Raw genomic sequence first — 21,525 nt, forward strand, 5'->3', positions numbered from 1 at the left:
ATTTTTTTCCAGTTTTACAGGAAAAGTTTGAGAAGAACAAGAAAAACTGTGTATTTCAAATGTGGGAAAATGGGAAGATTTACCGTTCCAACTCTTTTTGGGATGTTTTGCAGGTTTGAAATGTAAAAGTTTATTACAGGTTAAATGAAGCTGATGAGTCAGAACTGGAAATATGTTGAGTTCAAACTGTCTGACATGACATAAAAGTTAGAGGAAATGTGAGAATAACTGTGTAACCCCATGAGAAATGCACTTAGTTTAATACGTGTATTTAATTTTATTCATTATGTGAGTTCATTAAGAGTTGTTTGTGATTGTAGTTGCTTAGAGTAACCACAAGGGGCGCTTCGTGTACATTCACCACAAGAACTTCAGTGAGGGCGCGCTTTGCATGCTGGGAAGGAGACGCACTCGTCAAGCCCCGACACTGATTTACGAGCGAGTTAATTAACGTTTTTTGGGAAGATTATCGTTTATTTTCATGGACAGCTGCTGTATGTTTTCAGAGTTGTTGTTTCTTTGAGTTCCAGGACGGCTGCGACCGGAGAAATTTCTGTGATTTGTTTTCTTTTCGGAGGACTCAGGTGAGTTTTCTGGTTGTATGCTACGTGCTAATATGCTAATCGATACGCACATTTTCAGTCATTATGAATGCTAATGTTGAAGTTCTTATGTTACAAAAAACATTCTGAGATTGACCGTAAATGTTGCAAAGAACTTTCAATGAGTTATTATGCTGTTTATTATGATGAGTTGTAAATGTAATTGTTGACATGACGACCGTAATTCTTACTGCGCCATTTTGTGACGCCGCCATGTTCAAGGTTGATGAGTTTAAATTCTCCGCTCAGGCTACATGTGTGTATTTTTATATTGTGTATGTATACTTAAAGGGTTTTCCCTGATTTTCTGATGTGAACACTGTGTGAAGTTAATTTTGAGGTGGTTGAAACATAATAATTGATACAATAAAACTTGGTTTATGTAACACTGTTAAAGACTCACATTGATGGTGATTTGAGTTTTTTTTCATAATACAGTTATTTATAGGTTGCATTTTAGTAGATTAAATACAAGAAATATCATTCTGTGCAGAAATTGATTGAGACGGAGTCGAAGAGGACGCACAATCCCCCATCTTCCTCATCTTTGTGAAGAGTCCCACCGGGATCAGATAAGATCTAAACAATGTACCACACACACACGACCCGGGTGGCATACATTAAATAGACTTTGACGTCTGTTACTGACTTTGAACTTTGACCTTTGCTGTCAGATCAGCTATAAGCTGGAAAAACACTTTATTTAGTTGTTCAGGGGTTTTGAATCCGAATGGATTTGACTTTTTGTTTGTGTGAATAAATATTTTCCAGGATACAGTATTTATCTAAAGGTCTAACTTGCTGGGTTTTACACTCCAGGCTACAAACTTCTGCATTTGTTGTGTCAGTTTTGTTTAATTATTCTTAATTTGTGTTTTCATCAACTGTTTCAGATTAAAACTAACTTGAACTGAACTGCAGAGCAACACATGATGATCTGCAGCTTTTCATCTGCTTCTGTTTTACCACAAACTGAACTCATGATCGCAGTGAGACTTTTCACCATCAGGTGGTGCTGAAGTCCTCCCGAGGTCCTCAGCAGCAGGTGAAAGGTTTCAGGACATGTTTCAGTGTCGCCTCTTTCTGCTGAGCAGCACAGAAAAACTCCACTTCCTCCGGCCTGCTGATGTCCGACACTCAGCTTATCGTGGAATGGCAGAAAGAAACGAACAGTAAGAAAGAAAAATAAAGTTTCTTTATGGATTAAATTCGTCTTTGTGTCTCAACGCGTCTTAAACTCGTTGTTTTTGATGGACAGACGTGACTCCCGTCTGATCTCAGTCTCCTGAACACTTAGAGTTTCTGATGGTTTTTGAACTTGACTTCATGTTAATCCAATGTTTCCATCGTAGATTCAGGAAAACAGACAAACTGTGGATTAAAAGAAAAGCGCCGAGTTTAAACTTATGGGGTTCCACATGGTTCAGTTCTGGGTCCATTGTGCTTTTACCTCTTCACTGATGATATTCGGCTGTATGTCTAAGCTGACAACAAGACAAAGGCCTTGATTACAGGTTAAATGGAGATTTCAGCCATTCGTCTCTGCAGGATATCTACAGAACGCTGTCTTCCAGGAGCCTGACGGGCATCAAAAAGAAGCAGCTCAGCCGCTGGTTTCAGGTCTTATTGACCTGATTATATCCAGATAACCTTCAGTTGGTGCCTAATTCAAGTCAAACAGAATAACGTCTGACTGAAACCTTTGTTTAAAATGACTGTTTCACGAGGTTTTCCACATTAAGATGAACACAGTTTAGATGCTGCTATCCAAGTAATTTAATATCCAGATGTTTTTGTCTTCATACATTTTTATCTCTTTTACAGCCACCATTTTAGAAACAATAAAAAAATAAACTGAAAATGTACATCATACAACTGATACATATACATATATATTTATATATTCTGTTCTTTACATCAGTAAAAATGTGAATATATGTATAAAAAGACAAACTAATGGACCGAACCTTTGCTTTTTTCTTGTAGATACGATGAAGAGGAGGCTTCAGGCACTTTCTTTCACCAGCTGAACGGAGCCAGCAAGACGAAGACACAGACACTCATCTTCCTCAGCACACACAGAAATATCATTTACTTCATTTAATTCTGTCTCCAACATCACCAAAGGTTTGTGTCTGCTTCACTTTAACGTCTGAACCTGATGTAAAACCTGACAGACTCTGCAGAAAAGGACATTTTATATGAAATCAGAGAAAATCAAACACAAAAACCTGCACAGTCACAACATCTTAAACATTGAATTAGCGTCTCAGTTACAGAAGTTGTGCATTTCTGAAGGATTTCATAAATACTGGAGCTGCTTACAGCCATGTTGAAAAGAAAGTATTATTAGTACCCTGTATTCTAATTTCAAGATTTTTACGCATCGGGACACAGAAATCATCTGTTTCAGGTGTTAAAACTCAGTAAATCTGACCTCAGATGAACATTTATTGAGCAAAAACTAAGATAAAAGCAGAAGTTCTGTCAGTTTAACACGATGCCAAGGAGGAAAGACACCAGCAATGATCTCAGAGAAGCAGCTGCTGCTGCCCATCAGTCTGGGAAGGGTTATAAGACCATTTCCAGACTATCTGGAGTCCATCATTCTATGCATCATACACTGCTGCTGAAGCTGCTGGATCAGGGGTTCACTTAGTTTTTAACACACTGCCTCTGTGTTTTGTCTCAGTTTTCTCCAATAAATGAGTATATACTTTACTTTATATAATATGTCTTATTACTAATCTTAACACCAGATGTTTGTGTCTTGGTATGTAAAACCTTTTCAACGCTGTAGCTTCAACCGTCATTTTGGATCAGTTTTGTGTGGTTTAGTTACAGGGGAGCAGAAACTAATAACTCCCCTCAGGAAAGCAGAGCTTCCCACGCAGTGAAAGCATCTTAACGGCAGGCTGGACGACACGAGGAGGGCCGACTGTTGTTAGCATAGTTAGCCTAGCTTAGCATAAACATGGAAACAGCTAACGAGTGCTCACAAGCTCACTGTTTATCGGGTATCTGGTTGCTTTATGCTGCACAAAAAGAGAAAGAAGCAAAAACAAAGTTTTGTGCTATCAGCAGTCAAGCTAGCTGCTAAGCTAAGCTATCGGACGAACACTGACTGAACTTTAAATGGATTCACTGAGCCGTAGAAATCATTTCTCCAAACGATTCTTTTTCCTGAATGTACCGTCCGCTAAGGCTGAATGTTTTGCACGGACTCAGTGAGCTCCACGAACACGTTGACGTTCACACCAACCAACGCTGATATAACACGCATTCAGCCTCAGAACACAGATGGAAAAATATACCTGGAAGATATATATTAGGGCTGTCAGTCAGTGTTTAGGAGATTAAATTCAGAGTGTTTAATATCTTCAGGGCTGGTTGTAACAGCTGAGCTCTGGTCAGGAGATGGATGACCTCAGAGAACACTGAAGTGTGTCTGAGGGGGACTTCGGCCTTTGTGGAGGCCATGTTTCACCCACAGGTGAAATCTGACCAGTCGGGGGGGCTTCCTCCTCTTTGTTGCACCTCTGCAGGTCGCTTTGGGGTCTTTGCTGACACAGTATCGGTCCTAAAGGTGCATCCTGTGCTGATGCAACATGTGATACAGGAAGTACTGTCGTTGGTTTTCTTCCTTCAAACAGATATTTAATTTAACCAGAGAATCTCAGTGTTTCTGGTTCAGTAAAAATCCATCCGATGGTTCCTGTCTGACTTCCTTCTTCACTACAGACTCACATCTGTCTCGGTGGTGTCTTTCACCACAGCTCTGACGTCTGGATCATGTGACCAAAGCCGTCCCTCTCTGTAGATCTTTATCAATAAATCATGCTGTGATGACCTTTGACCCCTATGAGTTGTGGTGTAAAACTCAAGTATCGGTGTGTTTATGTTGTTGTGTTAGCAGTGCTAGCGGTGTTAGCATCCAGGTGAGTTCACACCTGCTGCTGCAGGGCTTCATCAGACTTTGGTACAGTGTCGTCCTTATAAAATCCAGATGATCTACAGATGTTGGGCGTCCATTGGCCAGCTGCTATTTGTAAAGGTCAGCAGACTTCGCTCACTGGGTCGCAGGACCTGGTCAGAACCACAGTTTTCTTACACTGACTCTTTAGGATCCAGAAGGAAACCTTTGTGGAGAGTCTTGAACGTGAATCAGCATCAACATAAAGATGTAATTAAAACTGGGTTCTGATTCAAATCATTTCATGTTTAGATGTAATTTTAAACGTGTGGAGTTGAGACCATCCTGTAGTGATGGGTCCAGCTCAGGTTAAGGAGCAACGCCTCAACTATGTTTCATCACCTGGAAAACCTGACGCTTCCCTCCAACCACTCATCCACCCTTCCCCCAACGCCTTGTTTCCCATCCCTTCCTTCTGCTCTTTTTCAGGTATCAACTGGGGGGTTCTAAGTCGGCTCAGGTCATCGAACACCCCAGATGCACCAATCAGGAAGCCTGAAGTCCAGCTGCTCATGACATCACGGTCCCTCTTTAACGGCTCTGGGGTTTGATCTCCTTCCTGTGACATCAGGAGCCGGAGGAACGCTGATTTCTTCCTGCATGGATCAGGAGTTCATCCGATAGTTTGCATTAAAGGCACTAATCTATCAGTTTTAGGGGGATGTTGTGGTAATACATCATTATCTAATTGCCTTTGACAGCCCTGATATATACATATAAAGATGATATATATGTTTTCTGTAGAAATTAATTTTCTTAGCGACACAAAAACATTTTGTTTGTATCCATGGTGACAAAGTTGGACCTCCATTTTCTGGACTTTTAGACGAACAACGACGACAGAAATCACAGCGGCCTCCGTCTCTGTGGGCTCTGGGGTGGGCGGGGCCTCCGAGGCGTCAGCCTGCAGCTTTGTGTTTGCCGCCGCAGCAGCGGCACGCCACGCCGCAGTGGTGGCACGCCCTGAGGGGGGCGTAGCAGCACATGCAGGGCGCCAGCAGCGACAGACCCACCAGCGCCGACCAGCGCAGGCAGAAGCGCTCGTCGCTGGTGTCGCAGGAGCACGGGTCGGTGTAGTCGCCCTCCGGGTCCGACATGCAGTGGTACAGCAGGCTGTCGGCGCACCATATGAAGCTGACCCGCCGGATGCAGGTCTGAAAGGGGTCTGGCGCCTCCTGGCAGCGGCCCCGCCCGTTGTCCTCATGGTTAAACATGTCCTGACAGTAAACGCAGCGCTGCCCGCTCTCCGTCCTTCGCTTGCCTTTGAGCTGGAGGGCTTGCGGCTGCAGTGTCACCACCGCCCTGTGGCCGCCGCCCAGCTCCAGGCAGCCGGGCTTACCGTTGCAGCCCCGCTGCACGCCGCAGCTCAGCGGGTGCGGGTAGGTGTAGTCGTGCTTGGGCGGCTCGCTCTTGGTGAAATGCACGTAGGAGTCTGGGTTGTTAGGCTGGGCGTGTTTGTCCCGTGTGGAGTTGGCGTGGCGATAATCCCCGTAGCCGGTGAACCAGGTTCGCTCGCGGGGGTTGATGCGCACGATCTCCTCCTCCACCTGGAAAGTGGCGTGATGGGGAAAGGTGTGCACGGCCTGCAGAGACACAGGACAGGCTCAGCCCGTTTGGGGTTCTGAAAAGGATCTCAGAAAGCTCAGCACTTGACTCACTTGGTTCAGGAAGCGGTGATCTGAGGGTTGCTCATAGAAATGACCCAAGATGCAGTGGTGCCGGCGCGGTTCGCAGAAGTGGGCCGGCGCCAGCGTGTGCATCACCGGTTCCCTCCTCTGAGACGAGTTGGACGAGCTGTCGGTGGCCGTCTGGGGAGGAAGAAGAAGACAAACACTGACTCACCGTCACAGTTTTACCTGAAGCTTTCCAAGCTGTTGGAAGTGAGTCAAACCGAGGCAAACTGCCCAGAAACTGAACCTCGTTGCCTTCAAACCTTCAGCGTTTCAACTCAGAACTTGACTTTTTTCCAGAGAAGAAGTCCAGTAACAGTATTGATCTCCGTCCTCACAGCCTCGGGGACCAGCTCCTTCCAAGAATCTTTTCCTGAAACACCTCCTCCCCAACCCCTGCAGGATGGACTGATGTGCAGCCAGCTGTTCGATGCTTTCTGCCCTCCGAGGTCAGATGTGTAAACAGGAAGTGACTCGATGCTGTGCGAAGGCCTCTTTAACGCTTTGACACCGGAGACAAAGGTGTTCGGCAGAGTCTGAACACCTGTGTGTTCAGACTAATATGAGCAACTCGTTCTTTTACGGATCAAACACTTCAGTTTCTTTATTTTTTCTGTTCTCCAAACTCTCTCCTTCATGCTGAAACTTCCAATATTACCTGAGTTCACCTGATCAACTCACATGTGACTTATTGGCTGTTCATTAGTTCCTCCTGATGCTTTGCCTGGTTGCCAGAGTTAGTCTTTTGAACTGTCCTTTGGACTGACTACCTGTGCTAATTACCTTCTGCTCCTGAACAGATTCTCATCATAATTATTTATATTCCAACACCAACCGTCCAAATGTAAACTGTTTCTTTTCCAGGAAAGTCCCAGAGATGTTTTATGGGTCAGACTTTCCTTCATCAGTCCTCAGAGATAAATGCACTCGTGTCTCTGCTGCTCTGACTAAAGCAAACAGGAAGTCCGACCCTCCCGTCCTTCGGACTTCCTGTCCAGCACACGTTTGTTTTTCTGTGCAGGCGCTGAATGTTCAGTAAGGACGGCTGAAATGTTCTCGTTGCCGGGTCTAAAGGTCAAATCGGTCCTTACACAGACAAACAAACAAAACAAATTCAAACAACAAAGCCAGCGATAAAAGATTATCATAACTTCAGATTTATAAAAAAAAATTGAATTTACCTTTTATTAATTTCAAGGGTATTCAATGTTCTGATGCCACAATAACTCTAACAGCTCCATGTTTCCACCTCTCAGATTCAAAATAAGTCACAAGTAACTGTGGGAGCAAAGTGTGTCGAATAATTCATAATAATTAATTTTAAGGTAATTTAGAACAAAACTAAGTATGATTCAAAGCTTCATTCAGAACATTCAGCAGCTCCTTCCTGCGACACAGTTGAAAACAACCAGGAATATTTATGCTTTTCTGCTGAAAAAATGTTGATTCTGTCAAAAACACACAAAATTGTGTTTTGATCTTTGTAGCGATTGGCACAATGCCCTCCCTAACACCTCACCTTAAGCCTAACTAACATCTGAATGCCTAAACCTAAAGGAGCAAAAGTAACAACCATCTGAACAGAATCCAGAGTGAAGACACCAGGAAGCTTTCACACTAACACTGTTTCAAATGATTATTCCATCGAATATTCAGGTAGTCGAACATGTCTGTTCTCTGTTAGCTTCCTTCTGCTCTCTGCTAGCTTCCTTCTGTTCTCTGCTAGCTTCCTTCTGTTCTCTGCTAGCTTCCTTCTGTTCTCTGCTAGCTTCCTTCTGTTCTCTGCTAGCTTCCTTCTGTTCTCTGCTAGCTTCCTTCTGTTCTCTGCTAGCTTCCTTCTGTTCTCTGCTAGCTTCATTTTGTTCTCTGCTAGCTTCCTTCTGTTCTCTGCTAGCTTCATTTTGTTCTCTGCTAGCTTCCTTCTGTTCTCTGCTAGCTTCCTTCTGTCCTCTGCTAGCTTCATTTTGTTCTCTGCTAGCTTCCTTCTGTCCTCTGTTAGCTTCCTTCTGTTCTCTGTTAGCTTCCTTCTGTTCTCTGTTAGCAAGCCGACTGATAATAAATTGATTATCCATTAAAATGCTAACATGAAATGTTCCCTTGTGTTTGTTCCGCTCAGTGGACTCGATGTGAACTGACTGCTTTCTGCTGAGATGCTGTAGCATTGATGTTGTCCTATCATGCTAAGCTAACTGACTTTTACAATGGACACACTGTTCAGTATTTTCTCTTTTCTTTTCTTTGAAATGCTCCCAAACTTTAGACATTTTTCCTCTTTTTCTCTGATTTTGCTCCTCATTTTCTCCGGTTTCCTCCTGCTACAAACCAAAGAGTTTTGTGTCTACGTGACATTTTTCCTCTTTTTCTCTGATTTTGCTCCTCATTTTCTCCGGTTTCCTCCTGCTACAAACCAAAGAGTTTTGTGTCTACGTGACATTTTTCTCTCTCTGAGCTCCAGCGTCGTTTCTCAGTAGTTCCCATAGAGGAAAGGAAAGATTTTCCTTCTTTTCTTTAGTTTTAGACTCTCCGGCCTTAACTTTATTACCACCTTCAGTTGCAGTTTGACTCTGACCCTCAGAATACCAGAATAAACATGTGGGATCAGGTTGGACCACACAAGCATAGTGGGCCTCTCGTTTTTGGACCTTATAAATACAGAAAAACAGCACACACACACGGGGGTGTTCTCACCGTGAAGACGTCATCATCACCGAGCTCCGCCTCGTTCTGCAGCGTCGATGAAGACGTGGTGGAGCCTGGAGGTCAGAGAGCACAGCTGTGACACCTGCACTGAGTCGCCTTCAGGATCTGCTCCAATAACTGTCTGAGGATCAATAAACTGTTCATTTCATACAACTTTTACTGCAACATTTTCTTAATGCAATCAACATAAGAAAAGTTAGGTTGGCCTAAGAAAGCCAATCCCCTCCCAGGCCAGCACTGTCCCAAAGAGCCGTGACTCAACAAACCAAACATGACTTCCAGACCAACATCTTGGACCCAAATCAGTCCGGTCTGAACTCCTCTTTCTGACTGAGGCCCAAAGGACAGCGAGATCTGCTCCATCCTCGGTTTTTAGTCCCGAGATCTTCTTTCAGTGTGTAACGAGAAACAAATGGTCACGACCACAGGGATGCCCAAAGGCTCCGTACTGGGGCCCCGTCTCTTAGAGATACACACCAACTCCTTGGATCCAGTCCTGAATCCGATCCAGTCCCTGATGCTGCCCACAGAGAGACTTCTGGGTCTGCAGCAGCTGTTTAAACTCAGTCCTTCTGGACCTCTGAGTTCCTCTCAGAACCTCATCTGGTTCTGGTTCTTCCCTACAAACAGGGCTGCTCTCACTGGTGGTTCCATGATGGTGGAACCAGCTGCTGTCAGGGCAGGGTTTCCCTCTGAGGACTCATCTTTTCAGAGAACACCCAAACAATCTCACACTGAGTTTGGAACCGGTTCTATCTGAAGTTTCTGAGGTAATTATGTCTTACATGGAACTTGCATTTGACTGCCTCTAAAGGCAAAGCTTGACTTTGTACCTTTTTAATTTCTCCTGGGTATTCGGGATGAGTTGGACCTCATAAGCAGAGTCTTTCCACAGGAAACAGTTTTGGTAAAAACACGTTGCCTTCGGTTCATTTCATGAAAGGACGACCGATAAATCTGTGAGATTAATAAATGTAGAAAGAACCAGAGGCTTCTCCAGCTGAAGTTTCCAGGTTATCTCTGACTTTCTCATCCTTTGAGCATCTTGTCAAACGATTCGTCCTGATTGGACATCTTCTTCTTCTGGCTTTCCACACAGATGAATGCTCTCTGCCATCATCTGTATGAAGCCGACTTTGGGCACCGGCAGCATTAAAGTAGATGCTGCAAACCTTAGAAAATCAGAACCACCTTAAAAAACCTGAAATGGAAGCACCACAGATACAGATGTGGACCTCTGGACCTGTTCTACTGGACTCCATTCAACGGATTTAGTTTTGATGCTGACAGCAGAGTTTCTGACTGAGCTGAAGCTGGAACAGTGTGAGGAAGGTTAAGAATGAACTCAGTCTGCAGGGGAGGAGCTCTCTCCTCATCATAAACCAGGTTTAAAGGTTCCTCCGTACCTTCTGTCAGGTTCTCCAGCGCTTTCCTCACCCCGCGGTCGAAGGCGCGAGCATCGGACGGGCTCTGGAAGGTCAGACCACACTTTCTGTTGTCCACCTTCCAATGGTGGAATGTGGGCGTGGCCTTCGTGTAAACCAGGTCCTTCTTTAAGAAGCACTCCAGAATCACCTGAGAGGAAAGGGATATTATTGTTATTATATGTGCTTTTATAATGAATTAATGTATAATTTACTAATTTATTCTCTAATTTAAGCCTTAACGGGATGTTTACATGGGCAGAGGAACATTAAACTATGGAACATCTGCAGCTGGGGGAGCTCCCATGATGCACCTCTCCTCCCTTACCTTGTTTCTCTCTCTCAGCAGGTGTCTCTGGCCTGGTGTTACCTACCTGTCGGTCTTTCAGCCGCTCTCCATGGATGAGGAAGCTGTTGCGTCCCAGCAGCTCGCTCGCCAGCAGTCTGCAGACGCCCACTCTGCTCAGGCAGCCATCCTGCGCCAACCAGCCACCGCTGGACTCGTCTCTGGTCATCACCACCGCTTTGACCCGCACAATGTAGCTGTCACTGCAGCAGAGACAGATGAAGCCTGTTAGCAGCGCGGTGAACCTGATGATGACCTCACAGGGTGGAGGAGTTTATGTCCAGACTCTGTGACTCTAAAGACTTCACTGCTTATCGGTTATTTTCTCTGATTCCAAACCGTCTTGGAGTTTTTAAATGTCCGGTTTAATAATAGTGACTCCACCTTCTCTCCTTTCTGAGCTCCACCTTCTCATTTCTTTTCCTACATCTTATCAACGGGAGATTTGAAGATCAGTGACTCATTCACTGAGCATCAAAGTGACATTTTTCCCCCAGATTCCTCCACAGACGGTCATTAAAAGTAGATTTATTTGAATTCTCCTCTGAGCATCCAGCTCTGAGAGCATCAGGGCAACCCGGTGAAGGACGGCTCCATGACTGTGTTTCCTGAACATCTGGGAACTAAAAACGACGGTTAAGGAGGAATAGAGCGGCGCTGAGGCTGTCATGTGTGACGTGTCGTCCAATCAGAACCTGAACAGCTCCTGAAGACGAAATGAATTCAAACAAAAACGTTTCTGTCACCAACATCATCCTGTTTCAGCAACCAGTCTGAAGCTGATATGAAGCCAGTATGAAGCTGATATGAAGCTAATATGAAGCCAGTCTGAAGCTAATATGAAGCCAGTATGAAGCTAATATGAAGCCAGTCTGAAGCTGATATGAAGCTGATATGAAGCCAGTATGAAGCTGATATGAAGCTGTGTTTCAGTGACTCATCACTTTAACCTTCAGCTCCACATTAACTGATGATGTTCATTTTAAGATGTTTGATCACATGATGACATCATCAGCTTCTCTTTTTTTACCAGCCGAGTTACAGTTCAGGAGAAAAGCATCTGCAGCATGTATTTGTTCATGTTATCGTACGCATTTAAAGTTTAAAAATCCTCACGTTTCGCATCTTTCTGTGTAAATATCTAAAAATGTGGAGCTGCTGATATTCAGGTGCTTCTATAGTCCAGAATTTACGGTAATTACAACCAGAGCCCATTCAAAACTGAATAGAATCTTAAATTTTCAGCAAGTCCTTGAACACAATTCCATCTGAAAAACAACTAAATCTGATGTTGATTTGTTTTATTTCAACATCATTTATAAACTTACTGAAAATAAACAGTTTGTACAAGAAAGATGCTTTAAAAGGGCCAACCAGAGGCAGAAGGATGCTGAACTGAGACTTTATTTAAACACCCAAAACCTGGAAAACCACAAACTTAACGTGAGAAAAAACAAAAGACCAAGTTAATCAGATGATAACCAGGATCATTAACGACGAGGATCTGACAAAGACTGAGAGAAACCATGTGTACAGAAAAAAAAGATGAGGAAATGTGACCCCAAGTCACCAAATAAAACAGAAAACAACTAAATAAAACAGAAAAACACAAAATAAAACAGAAAACAACAAAATAAAACAGAAAAACACAAAATAAAACAGAAAAACACAAAATAAAACAGAAAACAACAAAATAAAACGGAAAACACAAAATAAAACGGAAAAACACAAAATAAAACAGAAAACAACTAAATAAAACAGAAAAACACAAAATAAAACATAAAAAAACACAAAATAAAACAAAAAAACAACAAAATAAAACGGAAAACACAAAATAAAACGGAAAACAACAAAATAAAACAGAAAAAACAACAAAATAAAACACAAAATAAAACAAAGTAAAACAGAAAACAACAAAATAAAACAGAAAACAACAAAATAAAACAGAAAACAACAAAATAAAACAGAAAAACACAAAATAAAACAGAAAAATACAAAATAAAACAGAAAGTAAAACAGAAAACAACAAAATAAAACAGAAAAACACAAAATAAAACAAAGTAAAACAGAAAACAACAAAATAAAACAGAAAAACACAAAATAAAACAGAAAACAACAAAATAAAACAGAAAAATACAAAATAAAACAGAAAGTAAAACAGAAAACAACAAAATAAAACAGAAAAACACAAAATAAAACAGAAAACAACAAAATAAAACAGAAAAAACAACAAAATAAAACAGAAAAATACAAAATAAAACAGAAAAACACAAAATAAAACAGAAAACAAAATAAAACTGAGAAACTATTAAATAAAATAGAAAAACACCAAATAAATAAAAAAATAAAACAGAAAAACACAAAATGAAACAGTAAAAATCCAATTAAATGCAACAGAAGAACCAAACTCTAACTGTGAAAGTGGAAACCTGAAGCTGAAGATTCACTGATTCGAGCAGAAGTTCCATCAGAAATGAGTGTTTCATATCTCATGGAGGGTTTCTAACCTGTGCAGGTTTAATTTGAGATGTGGTTCCTGTCAGAACTCCCAGAACCAGCAGAACCAGCAGAACCAGCAGAACCAGCCTTTGAGCTGCCTGAACAGGAATAATCAGCAGGAACCTGCAGCCTGATGATGACTCACAGCACGCCGCCTCCTTTTCGGAGCTGAACCGAGCCCCCGTTCCCCTGCAGACCCTCCTGTCTGCCATCATGATGCACACCGCCACCCCCCCACACCTGCCTCCCCCCCACACCTGCCGCCACCCCCACACCTGCCGCCCCTCTGCCTCAGGTGGAGGAAATAAGAGGAGGAAGATGAGGAAGATGAGGAGCCTCCTCATCTCCAACCTTTGACCACAGCCATGTGATCCGAGCACAAACTCACTCAATGTCAGAGATGAGGTCGCTGGTTACCATGGAGTACTCACTCGTCTGGGCGCGTGTCCTCGCTCATTTTCTCCGTTTCACCTCCGGTAGAAACGAACTGCCGCCGCCGCCGCAACGCGGTGCGGTTCCTTCATGGTTCCTGCAGCGGCGGACGCGGCAGACGCGGCGGCTGCGGTTTCCTCCCGTGCGCCGCTCGGTTCTGACCGTGTTTGAGGGGTTCTGGTCCTAAAACACCACCATCACCTGCTCCCCTCCTCGGCTGATGGCGCTGATCCGACCTCCTCCTCCTGCACCTTTTAATCCTCTTATCTTCCTCCTCTTCAGCGCCGCCGCCTCATCCTCTTCCTCCGCCGCCTCCGCCGGATCGGCCCGGAACGCAGTGACCGAAGGTGGTGCGCTGGTGTGGGTGAGGGTGGCCCCGGCCGAGCCCCATCTCCTCCTTATTCCATGTTGGACACGGAGAGGAGACGGTGGGTGACGTCAGACCCGAAGGACCGCAGAGTCACGTGTCATCACACACTAACAACAATAAGATAATAATAATAATAATGATGATGATGACGCGGCAGCAGCTGCAGGTACATCAGCTACAGTTCACTCTGAAGGGATTTTATAAATAGTTTTAAATGATTCACACTTCGCTGCTCGGTCACTCAGAGCTCCTCTGATGTTTTCCTCAGAAACTCAGTTTTTAATTAAAAAGTCGAACTGCTCAGTCTTCGCGCTGTGCTGCCGCCTGGTGGCCGGATGGTGATACTGCGGCGGTGCTGGAGGGAGGAGAGTTTAACCCACCGTTAAATGAATAAATAAAGAAATAACACGACGGGATTCATTCTGATAAACAAAGAACTTAATGTAGTGAAAAAAATCAATAAGTGTTATTTTGTTGAGGTGGTTCTGATTGGGTCGGAAATAAAAAGAGCTGAGAGTCAAATCTGCACAGGAAGCATCAAAGGAGGCATTTATAATGACTGCTGTGGGCCGGGTGTAGTCCAGGCTGAAGGCTCTCATCTGTCTAAATATATAACAGCAAATACCACCCAGGGCACAGAGAAAGTATCCAATGGAAAGGATCCATCCTGAGTCCTAACCTCCATCAGAACCAGAACCAGGAAGGGTCCATCTGCCTGGACCAGCTGGGGCTGAGAGGACAGGAAAGAGGGGACAACAAGCAGCGTAACACCAGGCCAGAGACACCTGCTGAGAGAGAGAAACACAAGTTAATGACAGCAATGATGTCATCTGTTCATGGAGGGAGGAGAGGTGCATCATGGGAGCTCCCCCAGCAGGCTGGGCCTATAGCAGCAGAACTATGGGATGTTTCAGGCTCACCTGAACCATCCCTAACTATAAGCTTTATCAGAAAGGAAAGTTTCAGCCTGATCTTAAAGGTAGAGAGGGTGTCTGCTTCCTGAAGCCAAACTGGCAGCTGGTTCCACAGAGAGGGGCCTGATAACTGAAGGCTCTGCCTCCCATTCTGCTTTTAGGGGCCTGATAACTGAAGGCTCTGCCTCCCATTCTGCTTTTAGGGGCCTGATAACTGAAGGCTCTGCCTCCCATTCTGCTTTTAGGGGCCTGATAACTGAAGGCTCTGCCTCCCATTCTGCTTTTAGGGGCCTGATAACTGAAGGCTTTGCCTCCCATTCTGCTTTTAGGGGCCTGATAACTGAAGGCTCTGCCTCCCATTCTGCTTTTAGGGGCCTGATAACTGAAGGCTCTGCCTCCCATTCTGCTTTTAGGGGCCTGATAACTGAAGGCTCTGCCTCCCATTCTGCTTTTAGGGGCCTGATAACTGAAGGCTCTGCCTCCCATTCTGCTTTTAGGGGCCTGATAACTGAAGGCTCTGCCTCCCATTCTGCTTTTAGGGGCCTGATAACTGAAGGCTCTGCCTCCCATTCTGCTTTTAGGGGCCTGATAACTGAAGGCTCTGCCTCCCATTCTGCTCTTAGGGGCCTGATAACTGAAGGGTCTGCCTCCCATTCTGCTTTTAGGGGCCTGATAACTGAAGGCTCTGCCTCCCATTCTGCTTTTAGGGGCCTGATAACTGAAGGCTCTGCCTCCCATTCTGCTTTTAGGGGCCTGATAACTGAAGGCTCTGCCTCCCATTCTGCTTTTAGGGGCCTGATAACTGAAGGCTCTGCCTCCCATTCTGCTTTTAGGGGCCTGATAACTGAAGGCTCTGCCTCCCATTCTGCTTTTAGGGGCCTGATAACTGAAGGCTCTGCCTCCCATTCTGCTTTGAGGGGCCTGATAACTGAAGGCTCTGCCTCCCATTCTGCTTTTAGGGGCCTGATAACTGAAGGCTCTGCCTCCCATTCTGCTTTTAGGGGCCTGATAACTGAAGGCTCTGCCTCCCATTCTGCTTTTAGGGGCCTGATAACTGAAGGCTCTGCCTCCCATTCTGCTCTTAGGGGCCTGATAACTGAAGGCTCTGCCTCCCATTCTGCTTTTAGGGGCCTGATAACTGAAGGCTCTGCCTCCCATTCTGCTTTTAGGGGCCTGATAACTGAAGGCTCTGCCTCCCATTCTGCTTTTAGGGGCCTGATAACTGAAGGCTCTGCCTCCCATTCTGCTTTTAGGGGCCTGATAACTGAAGGCTCTGCCTCCCATTCTGCTTTTAGGGGCCTGATAACTGAAGGCTCTGCCTCCCATTCTGCTTTTAGGGGCCTGATAACTGAAGGCTCTGCCTCCTATTCTGCTTTTAGGGGCCTGATAACTGAAGGCTCTGCCTCCCATTCTGCTTTTAGGGGCCTGATAACTGAAGGCTCTGCCTCCCATTCTGCTTTTAGGGGCCTGATAACTGAAGGCTCTGCCTCCCATTCTGCTTTTAGGGGCCTGATAACTGAAGGCTCTGCCTCCCATTCTGCTTTTAGGGGCCTGATAACTGAAGGCTCTGCCTCCCATTCTGCTTTTAGGGGCCTGATAACTGAAGGCTCTGCCTCCCATTCTGCTTTTAGGGGCCTGATAACTGAAGGCTCTGCCTCCCATTCTGCTTTTAGGGGCCTGATAACTGAAGGCCCTGCCTCCCATTCTGCTTTTAGGGGCCTGATAACTGAAGGCTCTGCCTCCCATTCTGCTTTTAGGGGCCTGATAACTGAAGGCTCTGCCTCCCATTCTGCTTTTAGGGGCCTGATAACTGAAGGCTCTGCCTCCCGTTCTGCTTTTAGGGGCCTGATAACTGAAGGCTCTGCCTCCCATTCTGCTTTTAGGGGCCTGATAACTGAAGGCTCTGCCTCCCATTCTGCTTTTAGGGGCCTGATAACTGAAGGCTCTGCCTCCCATTCTGCTTTTAGGGGCCTGATAACTGAAGGCTCTGCCTCCCATTCTGCTTTTAGGGGCCTGATAACTGAAGGCTCTGCCTCCCATTCTGCTTTTAGGGGCCTGATAACTGAAGGCTCTGCCTCCCATTCTGCTTTTAGGGGCCTGATAACTGAAGGCTCTGCCTCCCATTCTGCTTTTAGGGGCCTGATAACTGAAGGCTCTGCCTCCCATTCTGCTTTTAGGGGCCTGATAACTGAAGGCTCTGCCTCCCATTCTGCTTTTAGGGGCCTGATAACTGAAGGCTCTGCCTCCCATTCTGCTTTTAGGGGCCTGATAACTGAAGGCTCTGCCTCCCATTCTGCTTTTAGAAACTCTGGGAACCACAAGGAAACCTGCAGCCTGAGAGCAAAGTGCTCTGTTGGGACAGGATGTTCCTGATTTATTACGAAGGTGAAAGAAGGCAGAAACAGTTTAATATGTGAGTCAGAGGACAGATTCTGGTCAGAAATAACTTTAAAGGTTCCTCACTGTGGGACCAGAAGAAGGAAATGTTCTGACTCATCAGCCAACTTGAACATATTGAATATATCACATTCAGTGTGAACTTTGAAGCTTCTTGAAGCGCTGAAGCATTCTCCAGATGTTTGGATGTTTGGTTCAGGTTCTGGAGGCTCCACCTGCTGATCCAAGAAGCTTCGAGCAGGAAGTGATGCAACATGTGAGTGTTGATCTGAGGGAAGTTTAACTTTTTCATTCATCACAGTTCATCACCATGACGACCTGAAACCATCCAGGAATGTCCTGCAGGACAGATGTGTGGCAGTTTCACATCTAAAGGCATTCAGCCACAGAAAGCTGGTAACAGGCAGGACTCTGATCTATGGCCTCAGGGGGATGAAGACGCTGCTCTTTAACATTTAGTCTGATGAAACAAACAGAGCTCTGATCCACCTCGAACCCGCTGGAAATGGTTTGCTGCTGTCTAATGATCCTGATAAATGAGTGAACAAGAAGAAGCTGTTTTAATGCCTCCGCTGAGTAGTAACCAGAAATCATCACTTTATGTCCTGTTTAAGTCCCTTTGTATCAGGAATCCTTCTTTTTACAGACTTGTTTTTGCTAACCTCCGAGTTCTTCCTCCGAGGTGTTGCACAGGGAACTGTACTGGAGCCTCAGTATTTCAGACACAGGGAGACTGTGGTTCAGAAGGTGTTGCACAGGGAACTGATGCTGTCGCTGTTCATATTATTTATGTTTACGAGCCGCACAATGCTAGGAGGAGGCCTTTTCTCAAAGATAACTTCATGATTTTCCCTGTTCACAGCCTCTAAATGGGAAACTTTGATCTTTATCGGGTCTTTGTACAGTTGGAAATGTGCACGGTTTGCTTTTGTTTTTAATTTAATTTAATGTGTGATCTGGAAATGGCTTTTACTTTTATTAGCGAGCTCATTTCACAGTTCTGTTTCGTTACATTTTGCTTGAAAAATATTTTATAAAATCTCAAACCTGCAAATCCCTGAAAGCTCGAGTCTGAAAGGGGACAAACCACAGTAAAAAGACTGCTTTTAGAGCAGGAACTGCTACTCCTACAGCGACGCTGACATGTTGCTCGGGAAATGTTCTGGAAGAAGGTGACTGACAGTCGCTGCTGCCACCTGCTGGCAGAGACCGGCTCCACAGGAGACTCATCTCTGGCTGCTTTATTGTTGGTATTTCCTCCTTTTTCACTGTTTCCAGTAATTATTCCACTCAGTAAAATGATAAACTTTATCAAACTGATCGATATTTATCTGAACTGACGACGTTTCTACGGCGACGAACCAAAAAATACTGAGAAAGTGTGAGGAAGGGGCGAGTTTCAGCGCTTTGTGCCAGTAAAACAGTTCTGTGTCTCTGTGTCTCTGTGGCTCTTTGGGAAGCAACACGATGGTCACATGACCTGTGATGCAACACGGCGGCGCCACGGGTCCGATCCAACAGTCAAACTGCTTCAGAAACAGAAACATCAAACTATGGGAAATATTAAAGGGATAAATATGAGTCTGAGTAAAATAAAAGTAACAGCAGCTGATAAATCATTTAAAGTCTCTGCTGAGCTCTGCATGTTTAACCTCTGACCCGGTGCTGAGTGGTTCTGTTTGGACCCGATGCTGAGTGGGTTTGGTTCTGTTTGGATCCGGTGCTGAGTGGGTTTGGTTCTGTTTGGACCCGGTGCTGAGTGGGTTTGGTTCTGTTTGGACCCGGTGCTGAGCGGGTGAGCTTTGGTTCTGTTTGAATCGACACGTTTCTGCTGTGGATTAATCATCGTTTGGCTTGAACCTGAAGCTGCAGGGACTCCTCCGGACACCAGATGGCGCCGCTGCTCAGCTGCAGTTTTATTAAGAACTGGAGACACTGTTCAGAGAGACTTTAAAGTTTTAAAGTTTTAAAGTTTCTTCATTTCAACCGCTGCCGTTTAAAAGAGACAGAAGCTGAAAATCCTCTGAAACTGGATCTAAAGCCACAGTTTTGGGGCCAAACATGACTTTATTTCAGCAGATTTCAGCTGAATGAAGAATCTGATCACGTTAACGAGCACTCGCGTTTTTTTCCGCGGGGACGCGCCGCGGCTCCTCCTCCACCTTCACCCTCCAGGCCGCTCTGACGGGCTGGGATGGCCCTCACTGTCCGGCTCAGAGCGCAGCGGGCGGGTCCTCCTCAGCAGACCCCCGTTCGGAGGTAACCAGGTCGGATCGGAGGAGCCGGGTTTTCCGGAGGCTGGAGGCTGGAAGCCGGGCTGCGGCCGCCGGTCGTTTCCTGGTGTCTCTGTGCGCGTCCGTGCGTTCAGGATACGCGTTTTGGGATTAACTGCTTAGCGCTCCGGGCCCGGGGAGCTGGATGTGTGTTCTGCCCCGCGGGAGTCACCTGGAGTCCGGGAGGAGAGACGGAGCTGATGGCGCAACGGGTGCGTAAAAAGTGACGGAACTGAGTGTGAATCTGTGGAAAAATGTAATGATTTAAAGTTTAAACTGCGAGAAAAGCGCGATTAAAGAGAGAAAAGAAGCCATCTGAAGACTTTAAAAGGGTTAAAAGAAGGAAAATAATCTGTTTCTTTTATTGAATTTTGTTCAAAATCTGAAAACATTTTAAAAATAATTGTTGATGAAATAATTTAAAACTGAAGCTTTTTATGAAATATTTACAGAAAAAAACTTTTCTCAGATTTAAAAAATAAACTTTAACTGTATATTTTAATAACTTTGTATTTTAAATTAATTTGTCAGAAACTCTTTGAAGTTAAATAGAAAAATAAATAAAAGTTTTTAAGTCCAACAAACTGTTTTTTCTTTACGTTAGAAAATAAAAAAGTTTCTTTGTTCACATTAAAAACTTCTCAACATGAAAAATATTAAAATAAAATAATTCAAATAAAACTAAATCTGATTAAAGAATAAAAACATTTTCACAAACTTTCTCTGCAAAAAATCTCTTTTTGTTCATAAAATTATTGTTTTATTCTGTAATAAATCACATTTACTGAAGTCTTTTTTATTTATTTACATTCATATTTAATTTCATCCGGATGATAAAATCTTTTTATCTTTAGAATAAATTCAGCTTTATATTTAAAATGACTCGGAACAGGCTTCTGAGCCTCTCCTCAGTTCTTATTACTGATTATTGATCTTTGGAGGTAAAATCGGGCTGTGAAGCTGAATCTTTGCTCCCAGATTTACTGTAGAGGTCAGAGGTCACACATCTTTCTCCTCTGTTTCAGTACGAAGATGTCAGCCTCTACGGTCTGGAGGGGGTTTACGGGGACCCTCACCACCACCACGCCGCAGCGGCCGCGCGCTCGCTGCAGGCCGTGCACCTGGCCGCCGCCGCCGGTCCTTTCCCTCCACACCAGTCGCACCAGTTCGCCCAGTCAGCCGGAGACGCCGTCAGGAGAGACAAAGTCGCCATTTACGGGTCCGGCGAGTTCACAGAGTGAAGCGGTTCTGTGTCACGGAGCTCAGCTTTTATTACCCTCAGTCAGATGATCAATAATATCCTGAATTTATAACAAGTTAAATGAGTTAATTTTAAAGACATTATCTGAGAAATACGATAAAATAATAAGAAACTCATTATTAGTTACAATAAGATTTAAAGTTAAGTTTTAAACTTTAATGTAGGAACAGATGAACTCAGACAGTTTATAATTATCATATAATTATCATATAATAATCATATAATTATATAAACACAGAAATAATTAATATTAAATAATACTTTCAGATCACATGATTCTGTCCTTTTAGTTTGAGATGAACACAGGAAAGAAAGAAAGAAAGAAGTGATAAATAATAATAGATAATAATAATAATAATATAGTAAATAATATAAATAATAAAGTTTTCATTTTGAAGGAAAACGTTCAGACCAGCTGATTTTTCATGATTCATCATTTTTGATGATTCGTCATTTTTTTAATGATTTTTGATGATTCATAATTTTTTTAATGATTTTTGATGATTCATAATTTTTTTGATGATTCATCATTTTTTTAATGATTTTTGATGATTCATAATTTTTTTGATGATTCATCATTTTTTTGATGATTCATCATTTTTTGATGATTCATAATTTTTTTGATGATTCATCTTTTTTTTGATGATTCATCTTTTTTTTGATG

The 21,525-nt window shown here is 44.0% G+C and overlaps 2 protein-coding genes and 1 long non-coding RNA gene across 3 annotated transcripts in view; 2 read left to right on the top strand and 1 right to left on the bottom strand.

Moving 5' to 3' along the window:
* The first annotated feature begins 1,098 nt into the window (after positions 1–1,098).
* LOC140305255 (uncharacterized) lies at positions 1,099–2,988 on the top strand. The gene is made up of 2 exons (XR_011915343.1): positions 1,099–1,774; positions 2,589–2,988. It is a non-coding gene; the product is annotated as an uncharacterized lncRNA (long non-coding RNA).
* spred2a (sprouty related EVH1 domain containing 2a) lies at positions 2,365–14,269 on the bottom strand. Its single transcript, XM_072384019.1, has 6 exons — positions 13,646–14,269; positions 10,744–10,918; positions 10,352–10,520; positions 8,934–8,998; positions 6,234–6,383; positions 2,365–6,158 (listed from the first exon to the last, which is right to left on the bottom strand). The coding sequence occupies exons 1-6, from the start codon at positions 13,669–13,671 to the stop codon at positions 5,475–5,477; spliced, it is 1,269 nt and encodes a 422-aa protein (XP_072240120.1). The 5' UTR covers positions 13,672–14,269; the 3' UTR covers positions 2,365–5,474.
* Positions 14,270–19,289: 5,020 nt separating this feature from the next.
* meis1a (Meis homeobox 1 a) overlaps positions 19,290–21,525 on the top strand; it is a 30,922-nt gene continuing 28,686 nt past the window's right edge. Inside the window, exons 1-2 of the mRNA XM_072384020.1 lie at positions 19,290–19,812; positions 20,626–20,819. Of these exons, the coding sequence (XP_072240121.1) occupies positions 19,801–19,812; positions 20,626–20,819 (206 nt within the window). The 5' untranslated portion in view covers positions 19,290–19,800. The remainder of the gene's footprint in view (positions 19,813–20,625; positions 20,820–21,525) is intronic.

This window comes from Leuresthes tenuis, unplaced genomic scaffold (genome assembly GCF_036924035.1).
Source record: "Leuresthes tenuis unplaced genomic scaffold, fLeuTen1.0.hap1 SCAF_4, whole genome shotgun sequence".
NCBI lineage: Eukaryota > Metazoa > Chordata > Actinopteri > Atheriniformes > Atherinopsidae > Leuresthes > Leuresthes tenuis.

What these genes read in the sequence shown, in the direction of transcription:
- spred2a (XM_072384019.1), bottom strand. Translation starts at nt 13,671, where the DNA reads ATGAGCGAGGACACGCGCCCAGACGA. An exon ending in GCTGGAGAACCTGACAGAAG is followed by an intron (nt 8,999 to 10,351) that starts GTACGGAGGAAC and finishes TCTGACCTCCAG; the next exon opens with GCTCCACCACGTCTTCATCG. An exon ending in GTGATGATGACGTCTTCACG is followed by an intron (nt 6,384 to 8,933) that starts GTGAGAACACCC and finishes CTTCCTCCCCAG; the next exon opens with ACGGCCACCGACAGCTCGTC.